Consider the following 15,893-nt stretch of genomic DNA (forward strand, 5'->3'; position numbering starts at 1 on the left):
TCTTAGGGTTCTTTGATATGCTGAATCTAAACATGTATTTAGATTTTTGATAATGGGCCCAGTTTTCAAGTTGGTCCAAATCGGGGTCCAAAATTAAACTTTGTTTGATTTCAACAAAAATTGAATATATGGGGTTCTTTGATATGCTGAATCTAACCATGTATTTAGATTTTTGATTTTTGGGCCCCGTTATCAACTTTGTCCACATTGAGGTCAAAAGGGTCCAATATTAAACTTTGTTTGATTTCATCAAAAATTGAATTCTTGGGGTTCTTTGATATGCTGAATCTAACCATGTATTTAGATTTTGGATATTGGACCATAATAGGTGAATGTCCAATTTAAATTTTTTAAGTTCTTAGACCACATTCATTCTGTGTCAGAAACCTATGCTGTGTCAAATATTTTTAAATCACAATCCAAATGCAAAGCTGTATCAAGCTTGAATGTTGTGTCCATACTTGCCCCAACTGTTCAGGGTTCGACCTCTGCGGTCGTATCAAGCTGCGCCCTGCGGAGCATTTTATTTCAGTTGTTAGAGTAATTTTATAAATATTAGAAGAAATTTCATTTTGTATCCTAAAAGAACATATATTATATTATCCAGTTACAATAGAATTTAGAATGGAAATAGGGAGTGTGTCAAAGAGACAACTACCCGACCAAAGAGCATAAAGCAGCCCAAGGCCACCAATGGGTCTTCAACACAGAAGAATATCCTGCACACGGAGGGGGCTTCAGCTGGCCCCTAAACAATAATGTATACTAGTTCAGCGAATTGGACACCACTCTAAAATACGAAACATATAAATGATCCAAAATTTAAAAAGAAAAACAAGACTAACAAAGGCTAGAGGTTCCTGACTTGGGACAGGCTCAAAAAAGCGACGGGGTTAAACTTGTTTTGTGAGATCTCAAGCCTCCCCTATACCTCTAGCCAATGTGGAATAAACAAACACACAGCAATACCCACAGTAAAACTCAGTTTAAAAGAAGTCTGATTCCAGTGTTAGAATAGGTAACAGAAGAAACTAAGCAAAATGACAATGATCAACTTAAATTAAGCATGATGTAAAATAAATAATAAGATAGAGTAGAAATACACATGTTCATAGAAAAGCATATTTAAGTTCACAGCATAGTTGTTCAACAATTAATGTGAAATCATGGACACTGTACTCTAACTTACCAAATTGAGGATTCAAAAGACCAAGATGTTCATGCAAAATTCATTCCATTATTCTGTAAACTTCTTTAAATGACCTCGAAAACAACATATAATCGGTATATCTCAGCTTAATGTCTTTAAAAAATAAACATCTGTAAGTCTTGTCACACTAAAATCTTGTGAAAAAAATACTCATAATTTATATGAATAAAAAGAAATGTGGACTATAAGTCAATGAGAGGGCAAACCAACAGCAAAAATTACCAAAAAAAATCTAGAGACCATTTTACAGTCTTCAACAATAGACAAGTGTCTTTACATAAATAGTCATGATTCTAAAAAGATTGAATATAAATTAATTGGAAACTGATCAAAGATCTGCTCTCAACTCCAAATTTCCCCCCAAAAACAAAAAGATATGACATTAAAAAACGACTGGTTGACTGATTTGTTTTAACATATCTATTATGTATTTCAGATAGCTTATCAGTTCCAAAGTCTCCTAAAACACCTTATATAAACCATTTCCCCTCAAATCATAGGTAAGATTCTGCTGAATGCAACGAGGTATATTTACGATCACTGAAAGGGTAATGTTAAGTGTATTTAAAGCTACCAGTATGTATTTTGAGATGAATGACATTGAGGATATCAAAACTTTACTAAAGGATACTTGGTCTGTTTCCATTTTAATGAAGTTTATACTTCCACATACACCATAGGCAACCTGCCATGGATTTCTGTCAATAGTAAATAATTCCTCCACATTCACCATAGGCAACCTGCCATGGATTTCTGTCAATAGTAAATAATTCCTCCACATTCACCATAGGCAACCTGACATGGATTTCTGTCAATAGTAAATAATTCCCACTAGATGGGGATGTTCTGTATCAAGAGCAGTCTTTATTGTTGAAGTAAGGGAAAAGGAAACTTAAAAAAAAAACAATTTAAATACATTTAAATTATATTACTTAATTTTCTATTTTCAAAGTTGAAGGAAAGTCATTTTTCTCCAGGCATTAATATAATTGAATTACAAAGTAATAAGACTTTTTTGTTCAAAATGAGACATAAATGAATTCAGAGTTAATAAAAAATATGTAATTGAATTGCACTTTGATTTGGACTTAACACTTGCCTATACTAAAGGCTACAACTACACACATTTGAAGGAATCTGCTATATTTCTAACATTTATTTAACATATCTACACATATTTGAAGGTATCTACTATATTTCTAGGTTTTCTAACACATTTAAGATCACAACTTGTGACTTCTGCCATAAACAGATGTTTCTAGGATACAAATGCAAAGAGTGCAAGTAAGGGTACCCCTCTAACCACAATGCTTGTCGCTATTGTTTTCTTCCATCAAATAAGTACCATACAATTTTCCTTTACTTGAGCGACGATTCATTTTCATTTACAGTTTCATTTTCGGTGAATGTTTTTATAGAATTCATTTGAAAAATAACTTGTTTCTTTTGTCAGAAATTCATTTTTTGGGGGGAAATTAATCACCAGAAATGTATACACCAAAAACTCATTAAATGTAATTGAAGAAAAGGAAAATTGAAATATTACTTATTTAAGGCTGAATTTAATTGTGACATCATAATAGTTGAAGTCATCTTTAATTTAGTCAACTCTTACCAAAATATTGTGAAAAAGCAGTTTACTCATAAAAATAAATGTGAAATTCAGTTTTGTTTAGATTTCTTTTTGTTAGTTTGATGAAATACTGCTTTTTGACATGTATTTTGGATATTAGCAGATTTTGTGTTTTTGAAGTAGTTGATGTCACACTTTACATGGAATGTTTCTTGATCAACAGGTACACCTTAGCACAAAACACAGGATCTGCTAATTTGGGTTCTGAAACATTTCACCTCTGTTGAATGGAAATTTTCCTTTATATTGAAATTATTATTAGCCACTATATAAATTCTTACCAGCTTTTGATTTGAGATTGTGTAAGTAAAAAGTTTAGCAAAATATTTCAAAATATTCTAAATCTAATAATTTTAACAAAAAATTGATTGATTTTGATTGAAAGAACAAATTATATCTGACTAAATTGATGATTTAGTATCTAATCATAATATATAATAAAAATTTCCATGTCTATTCTACTTTCACTTTACACGGTCTGGTTGTTTTTTTTTTTTATTTTTCTGTTGATGTTGTCATGTTTATTTATAGATTTGAGACAAAATTTTCTCTAATTGGAAGTATCTGTGATACGTGTCATAAACACATCCTTTTGCCTGGAAAAATTTGCCGGGAATGCAAGTAAGTCTATGAATGATCATTCTCTCATAGTTTCAATGCTTGATATTACTGCCATTAAATTTCTGCATGTGCTAATTACAAAAAGTCACAGAATACTTTTGAAGACTTCTTTAAATACTTTGAAATGAAATACTTAGTCTAAATTGAAATTATTGAAACATGGTAAGCTTCAAGCGCTAATATCATTAAAGATAAAAATAGATACAAAAAATGACCTAAATACATGTGTTTATACAGAATTTAAATGATCACAATAAAGATTTACACATATTCACATACTGGACCTTTTTCTAGTACCTGAGGAATTATAGATGTCATGAGATGTTGAGTTAAAATTGTTTTTATTATAACTGGACATACATATAGATTCTACCATGCCACTCTGTTGATAACATAAGATTAGCATGATTTCTCAGTGGTATATGTTGCAGTACATTCCTGAGAAATACAGGATCTCTGGGATAAGCATAGCATAGCCTAGGCAATAACCAAAGGGGAAACGAGATATGGAGGACTAGAAGTATTTATAGATTACAAGTTATCTTGGTTCTTGTGACTTGTTCAAAACTTTTGATCTGATATCTATCAATAGATGACTTTAATGAGTTGGACTATTTGCAATAAAAGACCATTCAAAGCTTCAGATCTTTTAAATTTTACAAGCAGTTGTTTTACTCCTACCACTGAATCTTGAAGCCACTGACTGATAAGTAGAACAATTTGATTTGTTTTTGAACACATTAGTTTGTAGTTAGTAGTAGTTTCGTAAAAATCATTTTGGATATATGGCCTCTTACTGTTTGAATCAATCATTTAAAAACAGTAACACTGAAATAAAAATAGCATCTATATTGAACATTGCATTATTATAGCCCTGACAACCAATTTGCTCAGGGTATAATGTTTTGGCCTCACCGTCAGTCTGTCTGAGATCACTTGATTGTGGCCAGGATAGCACCTTCATCTTTTGTTGAATCCTCTTCAAATTTGAACGAAGGAGGTTTCTACTCATCAAAAACCTCAGTTGAATTTAATAATCAGAAAAATGTGAAATGGGGAACCAATTTTTTGGGAGAGGATTTGTAAAAATATTCCAAATTAAGTGAGTTTTATAACACAAAAATCTGAAATGGTGGATTATTTTTTTGAGAGGGAAACTAGTAAGTATGTTTGGAGCATGGGATAAGTGAGATAACCCACTTAAAGGTTTTTTCATTGCTACAGTTTGTCAGTAGAAAAATGAATCATAACAAAGTTCATCAGATATATAATATTTGTCAGCATTTATCATATACATGTATTTTAGATTTATTAAACATAAAAATGGCTGGGAATTTAGAAAGAAAGGAAGAAATGCCAAATAAAGTATCCACAATAATAAGTTGGTTTACATCATTTTGATGGTAATGGTTTTTTTTACCACTTTTAAGAAAACGTAAATGTCTACTGTTAATTGTTCCATAAGATATTTGTCTTTTTTCACAGATTAATCCTAACTTTCTTTTAAAAAAAATGTTAACATAGATTTAAAGGTATAAGACAGTTATTAATTTATAGACTTATTAATACCTTATTTTATTATGGACCAAGAAATGTGATAATTGCAATAATTTATCATAAGTTAAAATATTGATTTTTATGCTTATTCCCTACCAGCTTGACAGTGGCTTGTATTAATATTTGTTAAATTTGTATATTTCAGATACAAATGTCATCGTGATTGTGCAGGCAAAGCTGCTCCATTGTGTGCTCCCAACTTGTACTTATTAGACCCTAATCGGCATGGTAAGTATTCAAAGACATATGTGATCATACACAAGTCACTGCTTTAAAGCTTTTGTCACTTATGGCATTTAAATGATAAAGTTACATGCATTTAGAATTTAAAATGTGTTTTAAGAAGTACGGGCCAGATTTTTCCAATCGTACTTCCTAATTGGATTGTCATGATGGTAAACAGGTTTCACAGTATATTGATTACAAAAAGTTATGTGTTCAAAAGTGTACTACTGTAAACTGTTCACTACATACAATTATAGCCTTTGTATGAGGTCGATACAAGGTTATCTAAGACCTAAGAGAAGCATATTGACTGACGACAAATTCTGAGGTCAATATACTTCTCTAGGTCGATATAACATCGTATTGACCTCAACCAAAGGCTACAATTGTTATAATATTAATCTACAACTATTGCATGAACAATGTAAAATTTGGGATTTCTAGAATGTATTTTTATTAACATGCTGTATGCCCTCTGCAATATGCTGTCTTTGACCTACGAAAAGCTAAACAACAGTATTGGCGTGCAAACTGAGCAAATACATAGGTACATGTGATCAAGTTTAACGAATCACAAATCCTTAAAAATATTCAATGAATAATATTACAGAATATATACAGAGGACTGAGATCTTAATTGATTTTGATTGGCAGTTTTCCTGTATTAGGTTGGTGGTTCTCAGGCCTCCTCCAGAAAACTAAACTTGTGGTCATAATATAGCTAAGAGTATTGAAATTGGCGTTGAACAACAATCAGTCATTACAGAATATAAACAACACATTCTCTATCACAAAATATTGATAACACGCATCAATGTGCCTCCTGACATTACAGAATATAAATAACACATTGATATTCTCTATCACAAAATATTGATAACACGTATCAATGAGCCTCCTGACATTACAAAATATAAAAAAATATATACTATAGGATTATTGCACTAATTTTGAGGAATATTGTCCCAAGAATGCGAGCGCAATAGGATATATTAGAAGGTCCAATTTTGATCAATATTAGTGCAATAATCCTATTATAATACAAGGACCAAATATTTAAGCAACATAGGTCATACTTGACAAGCTGATGCAATATGATATACTGCTTTGACTAATATTGCTCAATATAAGTTAAATAACCATTTTTAATACAATACCAAACATTTCAGTAACATTGATGACACTTTGTTTAATTCCTGCAGCTTTGATCCCTGCAGTAAGGATGCAATTATCATTTCTGCCATCTTGTTTATCTCTCATTTGCTGGTGTGCAAATATCGTGTTTCTCTGAATATCTCTTGTGCGTACCAAACTTATATAATGCAATATTGATCAAGATGCAATATTTTAAACTCGTCCTCAGTCTCCCATTTTATATGAATATTTATAAAGGAAGACCAGTAAAAATATTGCATATTTTTTTAAAAGAAATCTACCTGAAATATTTAAAACAATACAATTATTGACCTTTGATGATGTTGATACAATAATTTATGGTCCTTCCTTTCGTCTTTATCACCCTGCTCTGTGGCTCCGTCATTCTAACATCATGGCTTTGAGACATGAGCAGACATTATCAGCATTGTCACAATGTCTGAGGAGAAGTTAACAGCAACATCACAATGTGTGAGGAGACGTTATCAAGCTTACTTTCATCAAGCGTAAAACTTTCCAAGGGAGGAGGAAAAGACCAGTAATAGAATGATAAACAGACAATCCAGATTTTTACATATAGATTTCGTAAAATATCTGATGCTCAACACAATGTGAAGCTTTTTTGCTCGTTCACTGCGCTCATTAGCCAAAAAGGTTCACATTGTGGCTTGCGGCTGACATTTTATGATATCAATGTGTAAAAAACCTGATAATCTATACTTATGAGCTCGTGATATTAAGGGAGGTCAAGTTTGATTGATAAAAATGTATTCTTGTTTGCTGTAAAATCTAAAATTTGTGCATACATTTATTATTGCCATTGTTGGACAATAGGAGATAAATTATTACAATTTTAGGAAATTCTGCATGCATGGCAAACAAAACAGTGCAGAAATGTTAGAAAAGAGATATTTATCCCTTTGATTGATTAATTGTGACCTATGCTTGTAATTTTATGTAAGCTGTTTTTAATTTCTGGATTTGGGAGTATGTTAAATTAAGTAAAATCAGGAATGTAATGTGTTGAATTTATTCTTTTGTGTTATTTCAGGATCGCCAAGCATGGTACACAAGTTGAGACCAAACCATTCCTGTAATGAGTTTACTAAAGACTCAGAATCATCCTCATGTAATTCATCAACTCCTTCATCACCATTCCTTAATCCTCATAAAGAATCTTACACTCCATCACAAGGCTTAGCCTTTGAATTCCCAGGTATGTATACACTTATTGTTAGAATTCCATACGTTTCTAGAACCTTTGAAGGAAAAATTCACGATTTTTAACTTATAACTTAATATGTTCATTATAACATAAAATACATATTCACAAAGTTTTATTGATATATGTGCAGAAATAAAGAAGAAAATCAATAATAATTAACTTTTTTATTGACTACTTCCTGCAGTATGTGACGTTAACTCCTATAATTGCATGCCAGGATTTTAAGAACGATCATTTAAAGTCTTGTTCTCTAATCATATTTCAATGTAATGATAAGTGTTCCAATGACTGATTTTCATAGCTAATTACCATCCAATAATAAGAAAATAAAATGAACAGACATGCAACTTTTTACATCCCTCATGAGTTAAAATTTTCTGTGTTTATCGTATATATTTCGATTCTTAATATATAGGCAGCTCAAAAAGTCAATCTTTTAATTTGTTTTTTTAATATTTTCTTTTTCCGACTGATATGAAGAACAAATTAAAGTATAAAACTAATCTGTTAAGACAATAAGTGTAAGTATATTGACCTTTTAATTCAGGCAAACAATTTTTACGATTTGTGTATTATTCTCTGCCAATACCTGTGAAAGGCTTGTTTAAATAAAGGTAATTTACAGATCAGCATTTAGCCGGGCCTCTAGAGCACACAATGCCAGGTGTGAATGTCATTTCGAATGTATGATAAGACAGAATGTCGAGTTTAATACACAAAGTTAAAACAGATATTTAATCTGGTGGCAAATACAAATAGATCGCCTTGGAATATTTAATTATATTTTGGGTTAGGTCCATTGGAACTAAATCATGATATTGAACATGTATTTCACACATGTAGGATGAATAAATCCGATGCTATAAAGATGATAAATAATGTTTATATTAAATCTAAAGGAATAGTTATTAAAATCAAAATGATTTTTTTTTTTATTTGATCACTTTAAAATCTAAGAAATAATTTCGGGAAACTTGTAATCAAGTGTTATAAAAGAGTATAAACGCTTATCATTTGACTCATTAAAAAGAAAAAGAAAAACATAATTTTATAAAATTGGTTTATCTGTTAAAAGCGGTTTTGATTTACCTCATACTGTTATAAAATGTATAAATGTTTGTGCTAATTTAATCAATATCGGAAACCATCTTAAGGTCAACTTTGTCTATGTAGAATAGATCCGAGAAAATTACATAGATCGCTATGGAATATATTAAATACTTTTGGTACAATGTAAATATTCACATAAATGTATAATGCCTTGTTCACATGGTGAAAATGTACACTAGAAAGTAAATTTAAACGAACTCACAAAAATTAATCAACACAGAAATAAGTTTTAAATAATAAACTGATGCTCTTTTGGTAGAACATGGCTGTATTTATCAGTTCTTTATGCTACTTCAGCTAATGATCTTTCATTTTTTTATGCTTCAAAACTGTTAAATATTCATTGTTAAAGGAAAAACCGTTGTAACTGTATTGCATTCAAATTCAAAATGGGGATTTTACTTTTGTAATAAAAAAGGGAAGTTTCTTGATTCGAAGGGATTAGATTTGATATTTATTCAATGCTTAGTCTTGAATATATATGAAAACTGAAACTGTTGATCGGAGTGTATGGAAAAATCTGTTTGAACTATAACCAATACTTATTGATGACCAATTGTATGTTATACTGTTTTTTGGACTTTGTGGTACAAATGTAATTAGATATCACGTAATTATTAGAAACTGAGATGCCTTCAAGATGGCGAACGGACTTGGATCGGTAGTCAGATTAAAAATCAATTTTGTGCCTTTATCCAGTGGAATAAAACATTAATATTATTGAATTTATGTTTATTTATACAAAAGGAACACAATATCAATTTTTCATTTTTTTACAAATTTTCGCTTTAAAAGTAATTAATCATAGAATAATGAAAAATTCTAGTTTTTGACAGCAATAAAATTTCAGGAGGTTTTAAAACTTTCCAAAGCTCTTCAATTATATGTTTATTCTCCAATTGTCCTTCTTTATTATTTTAACTGTTTTTGTCACAGTGGCTGGTGGACGTTAGTAAGCATAAGTAAACAACAATTAACACTGACATTTACTTAATACATTTTGTCTCAATATTTTTTACAATAGGTAGAGATATCTGTAAACACCTTTAAAAATAGGTCCTACATAATTTTTACAATCAGTATTTAGTATGTCCATTTGGTAATATTTAATTTGACTTTAATTATATTACAAATAATCTGGTTTATTTTTTACAGATAATCCTTTAGAAAATGATTTAACTGGTTCCACATACTCTGTACATACAGTCAGAAATGGGTAAGTAACTGGTTCCACATACTCTGTACATACAGTCAGAAATGTGTAAGTAACTGGTTCCACATACTCTGTACTTACAGTCAGAAATGGGTAAGTAACTGGTTCCACATACTCTGTACATACAGTCAGAAGTAGGTAAGTAACTGGTTCCACATACTCTGTACATACAGTCAGAAATGGGTAAGTAACTGGTTCCACATACTCTGTACATACAGTCAGAAATGGGTAAGTAACTGGTTCCACATACTCTGTACATACAGTCAGAAATGGGTAAGTAACTGGTTCCACGTAATCTGTACATACAGTCAGAAATGGGTAAGTAACTGGTTCCACATACTCTGTACATACAGTTAGAAATGGGTAAGTAACTGGTTCCACATACTCTGTACATACAGTCAGAAATGGGTAAGTAACTGGTTCCACGTAATCTGTACATACAGTCAGAAATGGGTAAGTAACTGGTTCCACATACTCTGTACATACAGTTAGAAATGGGTAAGTAACTGGTTCCACATACTCTGTACATACAGTCAGAAATGGGTAAGTAACTGGTTCCACGTAATCTGTACATACAGTCAGAAATGGGTAAGTAACTGGTTCCACATACTCTGTACATACAGTTAGAAATGGGTAAGTAACTGGTTCCACATACTCTGTACATACAGTCAGAAATGGGTAAGTATGGCATGAAAATAAATATTAAAACAATCACTCTTTTACTTAACATTATATTGACGAAAGGACTGTCTCATTAGTTGGACAAATTCTTAAACATCGTTGACTTTTTTCACAAAAATTTTACCATTAATATTGATTTATAGTTTTATAACTGAAAAATTCATGACTTTCAAGTATTTTTACTCAAGATATTTTTGGTAAAGTATGGCTGAATAGTAGCACTGGTCTTCTGTGTGTTTGTATGTAACAGAATTTTGTATGTTTCATTTATATTTTACAATTTTATGAGCTATTTATTCCATACTTTTTTTTGTTACACAACACAAATATTCCACCCATCTCCAGAAAATCATCAATAACTGTTATTGTACAGTAAAAATAAAAAGAACAGTCCATTTAAATTAAAGGTATTTTTAACAATGGTAAAAATGATTAAAAAGAGATATAAGAAACATTATCAATTATTAATATAGGGCTGCTCAAAGTATAAAGTGAATTGATCAAATAGAGCAATTCAACAGAGACCTGAAAACAAATACAAAATTTTGTAAATTGACCGCTAAAATACACAGGGAAATTTTACTCTTGAATTGAACCTCAAACGAGCATAACGTGAAAAACACCTTTACAAAAAAAAATTGGTACTTTTCATGATTTTAATTAAATTTGAAAATTAAGATGTAGGTGAATTACTTGGAAAATTGCAAAGCTTGAGCGGGGGCATTTGTATCTTTAGATGAATTCTTCTTTTAATTTGTTTGTAAAGTTCATTTTATTCTATGACTCCAGGGACTTAGGTATATGACAGAAGGGCTGAAATCCATAACTTAACAGTAGCAACTATGACATTCACGGACGATACGACGGATGCAGCAAGTAATGACTTTATTCATTGTTAAGTCTGTATTCTATTTTCTGTGGTTTATCGATAATGATTCATGTACCTTGTTTAGCTAGTTGATTCTTGTTTAGGTGTTCCTCATGATTAAGTAAACTGTGACTTTGTTAGAACTCCTCTTTTTAAAGGTGATCTTGGTGATTCTTTTATACCCTGTATTTGTAGCTCTCTTGTTTAGGTGTTCTCTGGTATTCTTTTATACCCTGTATTTGTAGCTCTCTTGTTTAGGTGTTCTCTGGTATTCTTTTATACCCTGTATTTGTAGCTCTCTTGTTTAGGTGTTCTCTGGTATTCTTTTATACCCTGTATTTGTAGCTCTCTTGTTTAGGTGTTCTCTGGTATTCTTTTATACCCTGTATTTGTAGCTCTCTTGTTTAGGTGTTCTCTGGTATTCTTTTATACCCAGTATTTGTAACTTATTTCTTAACATACTCCTGCAGTGTTGACAACCTTGACAATAAACGAGACCTTCAGACTTGGACATTCCTATAAGATTGAAACAGACAATCCAGTATAACCAAATAGTATATCAATGAGTTTGCTGCTGACAACAAGATTATTTAATTTCTATTTTTTATTAATAAAATATATAAATAATTTGGCCCTTGGGAGTCAAGTACTCAGCAAAGGGAAATTTAGCTCCAGGCCCTGTCGACGACACTTGGTATAGATGGACCAAGCCCCATGGACATGGACACTCCGTCAACCAACCGGAACCAGATGAGTTCCTATAAGGGGATGAAGCGTTGCTCCATCTCATAGCAGGTGGCTACGATAAAAGGGGGTTAGATTGACGGTGGAGAGAGAAATAAATGTAGATGTATTACATTTAATGACTTGGGGGAAATGAGAAATTAGACCAGTGGTCAATTTCGAAAGGGAGTTTTGAAATTGAAGAAAACCACTGGTTTGCTGAGACTGCTCCCATATACAGTGAGTAGTTGAAGGTGATTAAAGGGAGGTGGGTGGGTATTTTGTAACTTTATGATAACTAATGTATGACTTTCCCTGTCAGCAGCAAAACTCAAAATGAACAACTACCTAGCATCCTGGGGAAATTTGAGAAGGGTATGTATCACTCCTTTGCCTTACAACCAAATAAGGAGTGATCATGCAGCCAGAGGCATGTCAGTACCAAACATTTGCTACACACATGCAAACTATGATGTGTCATCAATAAACAACACTTATACATAATATAAGCTTCTATTTATTCTATGACTCCAGGGACTTAGGTATATGACAGAAGGGCTGAAATCCATAACTTAACAGTAGCAACTATGACATTCACGGACGATACGACGGATGCAGCAAGTAATGACTTTATTCATTGTTAAGTCTGTATTCTATTTTCTGTGGTTTATCGATAATGATTCATGTACCTTGTTTAGCTAGTTGATTCTTGTTTAGGTGTTCCTCATGATTAAGTAAACTGTGACTTTGTTAGAACTCCTCTTTTTAAAGGTGATCTTGGTGATTCTTTTATACCCTGTATTTGTAGCTCTCTTGTTTAGGTGTTCTCTGGTATTCTTTCTACCCTGTATTTGTAGCTCTCTTGTTTAGGTGTTCTCTGGTATTCTTTTATACCCTGTATTTGTAGCTCTCTTGTTTAGGTGTTCTCTGGTATTCTTTTATACCCTGTATTTGTAGCTCTCTTGTTTAGGTGTTCTCTGGTATTCTTTCTACCCTGTATTTGTAGCTCTCTTGTTTAGGTGTTCTCTGGTATTCTTTTATACCCTGTATTTGTAGCTCTCTTGTTTAGGTGTTCTCTGGTATTCTTTTATACCCTGTATTTGTAGCTCTCTTGTTTAGGTGTTCTCTGGTATTCTTTTATACCCTGTATTTGTAGCTCTCTTGTTTAGGTGTTCTCTGGTATTCTTTTATACCCTGTATTTGTAGCTCTCTTGTTTAGGTGTTCTCTGGTATTCTTTTATACCCAGTATTTGTAACTTATTTCTTAACATACTCCTGCAGTGTTGACAACCTTGACAATAAACGAGACCTTCAGACTTGGACATTCCTATAAGATTGAAACAGACAATCCAGTATAACCAAATAGTATATCAATGAGTTTGCTGCTGACAACAAGATTATTTAATTTCTATTTTTTATTAATAAAATATATAAATAATTTGGCCCTTGGGAGTCAAGTACTCAGCAAAGGGAAATTTAGCTCCAGGCCCTGTCGACGACACTTGGTATAGATGGACCAAGCCCCATGGACATGGACACTCCGTCAACCAACCGGAACCAGATGAGTTCCTATAAGGGGATGAAGCGTTGCTCCATCTCATAGCAGGTGGCTACGATAAAAGGGGGTTAGATTGACGGTGGAGAGAGAAATAAATGTAGATGTATTACATTTAATGACTTGGGGGAAATGAGAAATTAGACCAGTGGTCAATTTCGAAAGGGTCCAAAAAGTCAGGTGTGAAACAGCTGAGTGACCCCCAAGGTAATAAATGGGAAAAATTGGGTTTTAAGGAATGAAACCTTCAACTACACACTGTGGAATTCTATTAAACACAATTTAAGCTGTACATAGTTTAATGATATAACACACAACTGACTAATTCATGAAAATAGAATGTGTAAGAGTTAACATGTAATCTTAGTGCTACCTAGATTTATATATATATATACATACATAATATACATAATAACTGTACAAATTTTAACTGTTACAAATTTGTTGCTGTGCGTTCTTAATAGAAGATTTCTCTGTCCTAACATATCGACAGTAACTATCAGAACTCCATCTACCTAATGTTTTAATTAAGTGATCTTCAATATTAGCTTTACCAGCACTGGTTGCTGCACCTATACGAAAAGAATGTCCATTATATAGGGCGGCTTGGTATCCACAGGCTTCTAATAAAATTTTTAAATTTGTAATAAAATATTTTCTTTCTAAAGCTGAAAGATTTTCATTAATGAACAATGGATCTGAAAGTGCACATTTTCCTTTAACTGATCTTAATTGTAAGTAGTTCTTTAAAGTTGTATAAGGGCATAGGATATTATTTAGCCTATGCAATTGTATATCAATGCCTTTCCTAAAAGGATCTGTTTTTGACTGCTTTAGGTGAAGAATTGCAAAATCTTCATAAAATGTAACATCAGAAACACATAAATTAGATTCTGAATCAAAGTTAGATGCATTATCTACAGTAAATTCACCACAACGTAAAAAACCATGAAATGCTACAATACAAACAGTTTCAAACATTAAGTCTATAAATTCTGAAAAAAAGCCTCTCTTCAGTTTAACACACATTTGCTTTAGTATGTCAGAAGTAATTGGAAATCTTGGCCTGACTGACTGTTTTTGTGAACGTTTAACCGACTTTAGAAATAAAGAGAGTCGAACCATTGATTTGTGGTCTCTGTCTGATGATTGAAAGGGTGAGGGAATATCGTCCTTGAGGCACATGTATCTAATACCACAAATATACAGCTTAATAGTAGAATATTGTAACTTCAGAATTTGAAAACAATGACCAACAAAATAAATTAAAAGTTCTTCAGAAATGGGAGGTAATTTGTTCCCATTCAGGTTGACCCCATTTAAAAGTAAAAATGTTTTGAAATGGTTATATCCTGTTTCATAAACAGCTCTTGTCCTCATAGCTACTGCATTAGACCATAGTGTGTTGACTGTGTTTGTTAAGACCACATTACTTCTGACACACTTGGGCATATATGAGGGTGCTGCTCTGCCTGTGGAGCCAGTTTTCGGAAGCGAGTCATCTGAAAACGAGACAAAGCATCAGAAATTTGGTTAATATGACCAGGTACATGTTTAGCACTAAAATGAAAATTAAACTTAGCTGCACACCATGTTAGTTGACGCATAAGTTTCATGATTTCTAAACATTTAGAGCGTCCCTTTCTGACAATAGCAACAGTAGCTTCATTATCACACCAAAATAATATCTTTTTACAGGGCCAGAGGTGGCCCCATAACAATGCTGCTACTACAATAGGGTATAACTCAAGGAAAGCCATTGACAAATTGTCAGTTAAAGTAGGTAAATTAACAGGCCAATATGAAGAGAACCATTTGCCTTGAAAATATCCCCCAAAGCCTATTGTAGAAGCAGCATCTGTATATAATTCAAAGTCATAACTGGATGTAAAATAACAATCATGAAACATAGTGATGCCATTCCAGTTTGACAAAAATCTCAACCAAAATTCTAAATCTACCTTACATTCTTTAGTTAAATGTACAAATTCATTTAAATGTTTAACAGTAGTTGACAAATTAATTAGGTACGACAAAAAAGATCTGCCAGGTAAAATAACTCTTGTGGCAAAATTAAAATGTCCTAACAACTGTAATAACTGTCTCTTTGTACAAGA

General features: G+C 32.1%; 1 protein-coding gene across 7 annotated transcripts in view; it reads left to right on the plus strand.

Annotated features, from left to right (window-relative positions):
* LOC127712076 (kinase suppressor of Ras 1-like) overlaps window positions 1–15,893 on the plus strand; it is a 70,951-nt gene that overhangs the window by 27,019 nt on the left and 28,039 nt on the right. For 6 of the 7 annotated variants that reach the window (XM_052218274.1, XM_052218279.1, XM_052218277.1 and 3 more), the window contains 5 exons: window positions 1,647–1,710; window positions 3,375–3,464; window positions 5,167–5,249; window positions 7,453–7,617; window positions 9,892–9,952. In XM_052218274.1, the coding sequence (XP_052074234.1) occupies window positions 1,647–1,710; window positions 3,375–3,464; window positions 5,167–5,249; window positions 7,453–7,617; window positions 9,892–9,952 (463 nt within the window). Of the gene's footprint in view, window positions 1–1,646; window positions 1,711–2,413; window positions 2,495–3,374; window positions 3,465–5,166; window positions 5,250–7,452; window positions 7,618–9,891; window positions 9,953–15,893 lie in introns of all 7 variants that reach the window. The other variant, XM_052218275.1, reaches the window with a different exon arrangement.

The sequence above is a fragment of the Mytilus californianus genome, unplaced genomic scaffold (genome assembly GCF_021869535.1).
Source record: "Mytilus californianus isolate M0D057914Y unplaced genomic scaffold, xbMytCali1.0.p SCAF_8, whole genome shotgun sequence".
NCBI classification, from domain to species: Eukaryota; Metazoa; Mollusca; class Bivalvia; order Mytilida; family Mytilidae; genus Mytilus; species Mytilus californianus.